The following is a 10218-nucleotide window of genomic DNA, read 5'->3' on the forward strand; positions in this document are numbered from 1 at the left end:
TACAAAATTTTAATGTACAGTATGAAATAGAAACTTTGGTTTTTAATTAAAATAACTTGCTATATATTGATGAATATTATTAGGGTATAGTTTCAATAATTTGAAGGGGTCAAACACTAAGAAGATGCAAGTTCTCTGAAGTTTCAAAATAGTATTGGTGATCAAAATTTATGCAAGTTCTCTACGCCACGACTTTTTTTTATCTTCAATAGTTTCTAGATCACGGGAACTTAGAAATTGGGGGAATTGAAAAATCATGGGAACTTAGAAATTGGGGTTTTGTTTGGTTGACTATAGAAAGTTAAATATGTAGGAATTGCAAATTCATGGGAATTTCCAATTCCTACAAAATGTGGGAATTAAATTACCAAGGCCCCCCTGAAAATTCCCATGATTGCAATTTCCTTCGTATCAACCGAACAAATTTATGCAATTCCTGAAAAATTAAATGTGGGAGTTTAATTTTAATGAAATGCAATTACTTATGGGAAATAAGTTCCCATATCCACCAACAATACCTTAGTAGCTTTCCAAAGAGTAGTTGATAGGAAGTGTAGTCAGTTTTTATAAAATCATTTTTTATTCTGTTTGTTTCTCATCATGTCCGTCCGCTAGAGCTTGAAGAATTCCCAAAGGACCAGCATATTCAGGTCCAATACGTTGTTGTATCCCTGCGGATATTTCTCTTTCTAACCACACAATTACTAGTACACCTATTGTAATTCCCAATACAAGAATCAAAATAGGGAAAAGCATCCATGTAGTCTCATAAACCGCTTTTAAGGATTCCAATTTGGAAAAAGAATTGATAGCTTGTACTTTTGTTGTTGTATCAATTATCATTTCAACGATCAACCTCTCCCATAATGATATCTATGCTACCTAATATCGTCATAATATCAGCCAATTTCATTTTTTTAACTAACTGAGGAAGAATTTGCAAATTGATAAAACCCGGAGGGCGAATTTTCCATCTCCAAGGAAAAATACTCTGATCTCCTATCAAAAATATCCCTAATTCACCTTTTGGTGCTTCGACTCTTACATAAAGTTCTTGTTTCGACAATTCAAAAGCAGGAGATGGCTTTTTACTAATGAATCGATATTCAAAATCATTCCATTCAGGATATTTTATTCTATTAAAGCGTCGGATTTCTAAATTCTCATAGGGACCTCCTGGAATTGCTTCTAGAGCTTGTTGAATAATTTTTACGGATTCGGCCATTTCACCGATTCGTATTAAATAACGAGCTAATGAATCTCCTTCTTTTTGCCATTGAACTTCCCAATCAAATTCGTCATAACATTCATAATGATCAACTTTACGAAGGTCCCATTGTATTCCGGAAGCTCGTAGCATAGGGCCCGATAAACCCCAATTTTTTGCTTCCTCGCCACCAATAATGCCCACATTCTCAACTCGTTCTAAAAAAATGGGATTTCGCGTAATAAGCTTTTGGTATTCAGCAAGCCCTATTAAAAAATAATCACAAAAATCTAAACATTTCTCTATCCATCCATAAGGTAGATCGGCAGCTACCCCTCCAATACGAAAATAATTATGCATCATTCTCATACCGGTGGCAGCTTCGAATAAATCATATATTAATTCCCTTTCTCTGAAAATATAGAAGAAGGGGGTTTGCGCCCCGATATCCGCCATAAAAGGGCCAAGCCATAATAAATGAGAAGCTATTCGACTTAACTCCAACATAATCACTCGAATATAGCTAGCTCTTTTAGGTACTTGAATATTTCCCAATTGTTCTGGTCCATTTACAGTTATTGCTTCTGTAAACATAGTAGCTAAATAATCCCAACGTGTTACATAAGGCAGATATTGTATAATTGTTCGGTTTTCTGCAATTTTTTCCATACCTCTGTGTAAATAACCTACTATTGGTTCACAGTCAATAACATCTTCACCGTCTAAAGTAACGATGAGTCGGAGAACACCATGCATTGATGGATGGTGAGGGCCCATATTGACTATCATGAAGTCTTTTCTGGTAGTTGGTACAGTCATAGGTTTTTCTCCGATTCATTTTTTCACAAATTCATTTTTGCATGAATTGCTGAAAACAACAAGGTATTCATCAAAATTCAAGATCTAATAAATCAAATAATTATAATTCAAAACAACTCTTCACATTAACGTGTTTTTAGTTCTCGAATGTTCAATTGACTTATTAATTCTTTATAACGTATTCCATTTTTCTTTGACAAATAAGCCAGCAGTCGTTGACGTTTTCCCAGAATTTTTCGTAGCCCTCGCTGAGATGAATAGTCTTTTTTGTGCAATTGCAAATGGGAAGTAAGTCTTCGTATCTTATTGGTAAAACAGACTACTTGAAATTCAACAGACCCTCTGTTTTCTTCTTTTTTTTCCTCCGAAATAACGGATATGAATGAATTTTTTTTCATAAATTCTTAACCTTCCTTACCTTTTTTAGCAAATATTGAATTTTACCGATCAGTAATAATAATACCAGCTATTTTAATCTGGTATATACAATACCTTAATTGATTTATTTTATCAAAGAAACTTTATAAGGTTTATTATCTTGATTCATTTCGGATATAGTGGATACGTCATCGAATTAGTATCATGTATCGGAATTGAATGTACAACAGCGTGATTATGTATCTATTTATCTACCAAATAATAGGAAATCAAATGTATCATAAATCAATTTAAAATTGCGGATACATATGTATTCTTAACATACTAAAACGACTTCCGTTAGTAGTATCAAACCAATAACGATTCATACAAGCTAAATCCTCTAATCGATAATTGGGCCAAAGAAAGAATTTTAATTTTTTAAGTCTATTTTTATTTCGATATTACCAATAGTAAGTCAAGTACTCCTCCCATTTCTTAAATATCGTCTCATATGGTGACGAGGTCATGTTAAGATCCCGGTTATTATTATTATTTTAAACCGATGTTTGATGAATTAACCATCCAGCTCTTCTTTTAGTAGATATCTCATCTGTTACTCTTGTGTCACTCGGCCAACATCAGAAATGGTTATGCATGGTACTCCGTATAGCACATTTAGCAACAAGAATCAATAATTACAGAACGCAGCAAGATTAAGACTGTCAAATGTCCTACCTACGGTGAACTTTTCATTTCAGTAACACAAGCCCATCTAGCAGCAACGCAGCATAGTGTACCACATTTTGCATGTTATTGTCGATTATCTCAATGCTTTGAAGTGGATATAAACAGCTGATGATTCATATTAAGCCAGGCCATAGTATTTCTTTTTTTGCTTAATATTTGCTGATAATTAAAACTAATCTTCACATGTCAAAACTAATTTTGCAAGTCAAAAAGTATAGGGCTTTATTTGAACACATCAGAACCACTCCACAGTTCTATATACAAGGAAATGAAATTAGCAATGACTGGTTGAACAAAGACAAGCTATAATAATCCCTGCAAGAGGAGAGTTTTCTTTTGTTTGTTATTATTGCCAGTTTACCTCTTTCTTTTTCTGGGTTTATTAATTCCCAACTGTGGTTGCATGTTTTGGGCTTATTAGCCATGTACTTGGATCGTCTACATATTAACTAATATATCTCCTCTTCTTATTAAAAAAAAAAAGGCAAAGAAAAGGCGGTTATTTTTCGTGGGCGGGCGTCGAAGAACACATAATGTAATATAGTGCTACATGAACAAGTTTGATTTTTTGTTGCTTTGCTCATTTGCCAAGCAAGAGCTTCTTGGCTTTGCCTTGTTTGCTTTCTATGAAATCTTAATATAATGTTCTCTTGTCAACCAGCAACTCATTAATTATTACTCTATCCAAAAACCCAAAATATTGATATCATACACCTCCCTTCCATTTCACCATACATTCAGTGTCGTTATTTGTTCAAGTTAGAAAAACTAAAAAGTCATCAATATTACTGAAGCAGAGTTTGGATCAGTTCAATTGAATCAAAGCAAAAATAGGCGAGATGCAGAAGGAAAAGCAGAAACTGAACTATCTTAAAGTCCAAGGAGAGCACACTCAGACCAAGTTACCAACTTGTTGAGAAACAAAGTTGCAGATTGATAAGCAGGCTAAGTAACTGAATGACAAATCAGGGTAGACGGCTGAATTGAGACATCATTATGGAGAGGTCAAATTCAGATTACATGGAGTGGAATTGGAAACAGAAGATTGGTGTCAGCTTTGAAGGAAGCAACAGAAAAAATATGATGAATTGCAGAGGAAGCTTTTTGAGCTGCAGTAAATAGATTGAAGGTATGAAAACCCTTCTATCAGAATCACAACGGAAGTACTCTGAAGCAGAAGAAACAGCCAAAGCAACAAGAGAATTGAAGAACCGGGAGAAAGTTATATCAAAATTGAAGGAGCAAAGCATGAGTGTCCAAGATCAACTGAGAGAGAAGAAAAAACAGTTCCAACATCATGAAGAAGCTCACAAGCAACTTCAAGTTGAATGACAACAACGCAGTTCAAATTGAATTCCCAAATTAGAATTACTAGAATCCTTGAAACTCACTTAAAGATGTTCAATCAAGGTTTGGCACACGAAAGAAGGCATTTGACATTCAATTATAATAATCAAAACAGTTCTTTGAGAATGTTTTGTCTGAGTATGAGGATGCAAAGCAAAAACATGAAAGGCTCAGCACAAAACATGATGAAGTTATAGCAGTTTTAAGGAGCTCTCTTAGGACAAAAGAGATACATTTTAACATGATTACCTACATCGAGCAAGAGAGGAAGTTTGGCACAGTAAACTCAAATTAACAAGAGAAAAGTAGACACTAAACGATCTCAAAAACTTTGTAGCAATAAGCTCAAAGGAAAAAGAAGCTGAATGGACATCCAGAAGGGAGAAGCCGATCGAAGACACAAAATGTTGTGAATTTGGACTAAAAAGGCAAGGTGAACAACAGAAGATGCGCAATAAATATAAACATAAAAAGATAATTCACATTTAATCGGTGTACAATCCAAATAACAGGCATCCCATCAAAATGAATTCGAAACTCGACCCGAACAATTTCATATCGCATACAACTATAAAATTGAAAGCACATAATTAAAAATGCGTATGTAATAATAGAAGCCAATAAATAGAAACACAACAAAACAGTCGTATTACTAAATAATTGCCATGAAAAGCATCTCATTACAGGGGTTCCAACAAGAAATAACTCAAATCTAAAAAATACCATAGTATTGTCATTGTTCTACGAAATGAAACCTTACATGATAATAATCCCCTTCAAAAAAAACTACTACCGCAAGATTAAACCAAACAAGTGCAGAAATATTATGATTAACACCTTAGAACCCGAGCTTGGTACGGCGCCAGTGCCTTCTCTTCGCATTGTACCTGCAAATATTCAAAATTAATTCAATTAACCACCGATTGTTCCACAAAAATCCACAGATTAAAATCAAAAGAAAAAACAAAAACACAAACCTGATGGTGTTGTCGGTACGCATACGGATCCAGTAAGGGATGGGACGATTCTGCCTCATCTTCTTGGCGAGCTTCTTCTTGATCATGAATGACTTGTGGGACGGCTGCCATTAATGAGAAGGAAACAATTACAAATCACAGAAAATAGAAATTACAGAAACTAGAGGAGAGAGAAAGAGAATGGATTGATTGAATTACCATGGTTGCAGGTTGAGGATGAGCCGCCGAATGCAGAGAGGTTGGAGAAGCCGAAAGGGAGATACAGAGAGAAACCCTAGAAATGTGAGGAAGTCTGAGTGTTGTGGATTTTGTAGATTTTATAAGAGGGTTTTAATTTAGGTTTTGGGCCTAAACCTACTCTTTTCTATCTATGTTTGGCCCATTGTACAATGGCTTTGAGTATTTCACTATGGTTAATGCTCCTTTTTTGTTACCTCAAATATTGAAAATCATGCTCATTATTTATCTTCATATATACTTATGATTTTGAATATTCAATCTTTAAAATTTAAAATTTAAAATTTACACATGATATATTGAATAAAATAACTAATAGGGAATAAATCACTAATTTGTTTTATATGTAAAAATTATGCTTGTGCAAAACATTTATGTTAGCGATTCTAAGTATGGATGCTTGTGGGTTGATTCTTAGTGCATGTTCTCATTAACTGAACTCAGCTGAACTGAACTGAGCTGAGCTGAACTAAACTGAACTTAATATTTTATAAGTGAAGGAAATTAGGAGCTGAACTGAACTGAACTGAATATTTTATAAGAGAAGGAAATTAGGAGCTGAACTGAACTGAACTGAATTTTAACGTAAGAGAACAGACCCTTAGTGGTAAAGTTAGAGTTGTAATTGTTAAGTAGATAATTTGATATATATTCATAATGAAATCAAGGCGTTGGAAAATTGAATCTAGTTGGACCATTACTAGGTTTGGCAAAATGGAGTCTAATTTGACCAGATTTTTAGGCATCAACCTATTATTTAAAATATTTTATACCCATCCAATTTCTCCCGCATTGGCTTTTCAAAATTACATTTAGCTTTAAAAATCAACAATTTTAATCTTTAATTAAAATAGGACAAACTCCAATTTCATTTTTTTTCCCTAATTATAACCTATTGCACCGGTCAATTAATAATAATGTAAGATTCATAACATCATGTCAAAGCATAATCCATGGTGCTAGAAATAAAATTATGCAAACCAGTAATATAGCCTTAAAAACAGCCACGAAATCCAGTATTCACAACACTGATAATAATGCCATAATTAACTTATTAATGTACCTATGCAACAAGCTAGAAGTCATAACAAATCTGCAAACAAACTTGTTATTACCAATACATTTCTATATATCCTTCAAAAACATTTAAAATCATGTATAGTTTCAACACATTAAGCAAATCTTAACTACATGAAGAAAATGTCAAACTACAGACCTCATTGACCTTAAAATTGTCTAAAGTTGTAAACAAAATCAATTTCATAACATTCCTAAAATCATACTTCTTTTACTAGCAAAGTAACTTTTAGTGATCTTGTAAGAGACTATAATGGACTGTATGGTTTAAGTTGTCTTTGATTAATACAATAATTAGGAAGTTCACTGCATAGAATAGCTGCACCCGGGTTTTGCTCAGCCATTCAAAGGAATCAGGAAGTACTCTGCATAAAATAGCTGCAAATGCCAACAATTACTGCTTAATCACATATGATCAAAACAAGTAGTATGAGTGTACATGACTGCTCCAGGTTTTAATTTACTCGCGTTGTATAAAATTACATTCACATATGATCAATGTATGTACCTTCCAAATGAACATATAGAATGAGGTTATTGAAGCATTGTCTGCAAGGTCAACAGATTGTGCTCGTAGCAATAGAATCCCTGCTAATACAGAATGACCAAGTACCTACAGAAATTCAGATTTACATGACTACTCGTAGATTTAGTAATGCATCAATAACATTGTATAGGGGTAAACACATACAGTTGCAAGCTTGATAGGCAAGGATGACGAAGTAGCCCCTACAGCCATGGCAGATCCATACGCAGCAAGCAACATTTTAATGCAAAGCCAAAACACCTAAAGAGTACATACGTGTAACATCATACATTAGTCAATTATATTTGGACAGGGAATTTGGATGATACATATATAGACATGCTTCAAGCTCATATCACTAGCTAAAATTATGCTTAGAGACTTCTTTATTTAGTCATTAAATCAAATTTGCTCATACAACAACTAGTTAACGAACCTTTTCTTTTCCTAGCGTAACACTCAAGGATTGGATGCCAAAATGTTTATCACCATCGACATCTGGTAAGTCCTACAATACTCAAAGTTAATGAGAGGTCGTAAACCTTTTAAAATTCAACAATGAAAAGTTATCTCGAGTAAAATGAAAGGAGAATACCTTGAAGAGTGCAATGACTGTGGCAAAGAAACACATGAAAGTTGTTGCAAATATGACTGACCTTGTTAGCATTATTGGTCTTCCTAGCACATATTTCTGCTCATATTGAAGATTACCTTCTATTTATTAATATTATGGAGATAATTTATAAAAATGCAAATGAGATGAATGTCATTTTATACCTGGGTGTGTATAAAGAAGGCAAGTTGTACCACCATAGCTCTCACTATAACAATGCAAGCTGCTGCAAGAAATGGTTGTTTTTTCCATCTTAGCAGGGGACACTGCAGTTAATAGGTCATTATTCGTACAATGCACTAACGCATATTACATGTAAGAGTGTATATATAGATGCTACTTACGTCGATTGAGTATGCACTTCCAAGAATAAAACTTGTTAGAAGGGCAATGAACAATGGAGGGGATTGAAAAGCAAATCCCATACCAAAACTCTATAAGATGAAAAAAGATTAGGGGAACAGAAATTTTATGAGTATAAAGTTAATTAATCAAAGATTTTGGTTTACAAATAATCAGGTTTAATTTACTTACTACTAGACAACATATTGTTACAATAATTGATCCTGCTTCCATTGTAAATTCTCCCGAAGCAAGCGGAAGATCTGGCTTATTCACCTGAAATGGTTGGCAATTGAAATGCAGAAAACTAAAGGTTATAATACAAACTTTGGTGATGGCATGATTGCCAAAAAATTATAAGCATTGTTTTTTGAAATAAAGACACAACAAATTTCAGGAGTAATATACTACTAATGAAATAATAAGTTTGTGATACCTTGTCAATCTGTAAATCAAACAATTGATTTAGGCCAACAACATAAATATTCATCATTATTGATGGAACTAATGCCTGAAACAAAACAACACATTGGGTTACTCTTAATCTATCTTTGTCACATTTTTGCTAATTGTAACGTTGATAGTGTAATTTGAACTAGTAATGCGTTGCAAGCTAAGTCTAGCTTACAACTAATAAAATAATCAGAACAGAGGTAGTAGTTACATTTGATATTGTTGGCTTAAACATCTAAAGCAAGCAAAATTAAGTATACCTTTAACAAACCAACAAAAAATTCAAGGGACAAATCAGCAATTGATTCAATCGGAAGAAGGGAGACTGATGTAACACCTATTAACTGCAGGAAAAAAGTAAAACTCATACATTACATAATAAGCTTCAAATACGAAAGCAAAATAATGGTTGATGGTTATGAAGTATCAGTTAAACATACCGTGCCAATAATAGTATGAGGACGACTAAAGCGATAAAATGCATTCAGTTGCTTATAGAGGTGGGTGAAGAAGGCAGAAAAATTATCATCATCATCATCTTTAGAAATAGTAGCATCAGTTGTGAAGGGCAAACTTAGCCTTTTCACTTGCCTCTTTTTGTCATGCAACACCTTGTTTTGTGAGAAACTTAGCTTTGTCTCATTAATGCAATTGTTGGTAGCAAAATTGTTTCTAGTCTTTATTCGTTGGCGATGAAATCTTAAGGAATTTTCGGTATATCCATGATGACTAAGAACCCTGGAATGTTGGCTAGGAACCCCAATCAACTGAGCACAACCTGCCCATGTTTTCATTATTGTTATGAAAGTAAGTTAAAATAAGCTTGCACCTGGAAAAGAATGAGTAACGAGTTAGCTAAGCTCGATCCTGGGGTAATGCAATGTTGTTTACATTTACTCGTCAAAACTAGAACTCAAGGTAAGCTTGAATTCATCAAATATCGTAAAAACTATAACCACAATTTGCAATTTGATATAATCATCATAAGGTTTTATAGTAAGCTATAATGTTAATATTGTTATTCATTAATCATAACTTGTACTTCATGATGAGCTTAGTTTATGTTTATACTATGCAGAGCTCGAGTAACTCACGAGTAATCTAGGCTAATCATACATTGTCACAAAACTCGCAATGGAATTGGAAGCAGCCACATTAAAACTGCCTAATGTAATGTAAGTACATTGTTCTAAAATCAAAATTAAATCAATATCAAAAGCAATATGTAACATTTCAAAAGTAGATAAATTGCCAAGTTATATCAATTTACATCCCATTTCAATATTATAGAATACCCCATTTTACACAAATAGTACTCTCGCACTTACAATATCATTTCGTTAAATTGATGATTATATTTACAATCGAATTTTCTTTTTCTAAACAAAGCCTTAATTATAAAATTGCAAAAGATCCTTATGAACAGAGCAGAATGAATAGGTTTAATTTTTAATCGCTATTCCTCCAAATCCATTCTAATGTTTTTTATTCCCAAATAACCAAAATTAACATC

At 33.4% G+C, this 10218-nt stretch overlaps 1 protein-coding gene across 1 annotated transcript; it reads right to left on the reverse strand.

Annotated features, from left to right (window-relative positions):
* Positions 1-7107: 7107 nt before the first annotated feature.
* LOC145555541 (homogentisate geranylgeranyltransferase, chloroplastic-like) lies at positions 7108-9499 on the reverse strand. Its single transcript, XM_081617276.1, has 11 exons — positions 9146-9499; positions 8966-9049; positions 8689-8763; positions 8445-8528; positions 8255-8344; positions 8075-8176; positions 7893-7988; positions 7734-7805; positions 7463-7558; positions 7280-7384; positions 7108-7149 (listed from the first exon to the last, which is right to left on the reverse strand). Exons 1-11 carry the CDS (start codon positions 9497-9499, stop codon positions 7108-7110), a joined length of 1200 nt encoding a protein of 399 aa, XP_081473402.1.
* Positions 9500-10218: the final 719 nt, after the last annotated feature.

The sequence above is a fragment of the Chenopodium album genome, chromosome 8, assembly GCF_948465745.1.
Source record: "Chenopodium album chromosome 8, dcCheAlbu1.1, whole genome shotgun sequence".
NCBI lineage: Eukaryota > Viridiplantae > Streptophyta > Magnoliopsida > Caryophyllales > Amaranthaceae > Chenopodium > Chenopodium album.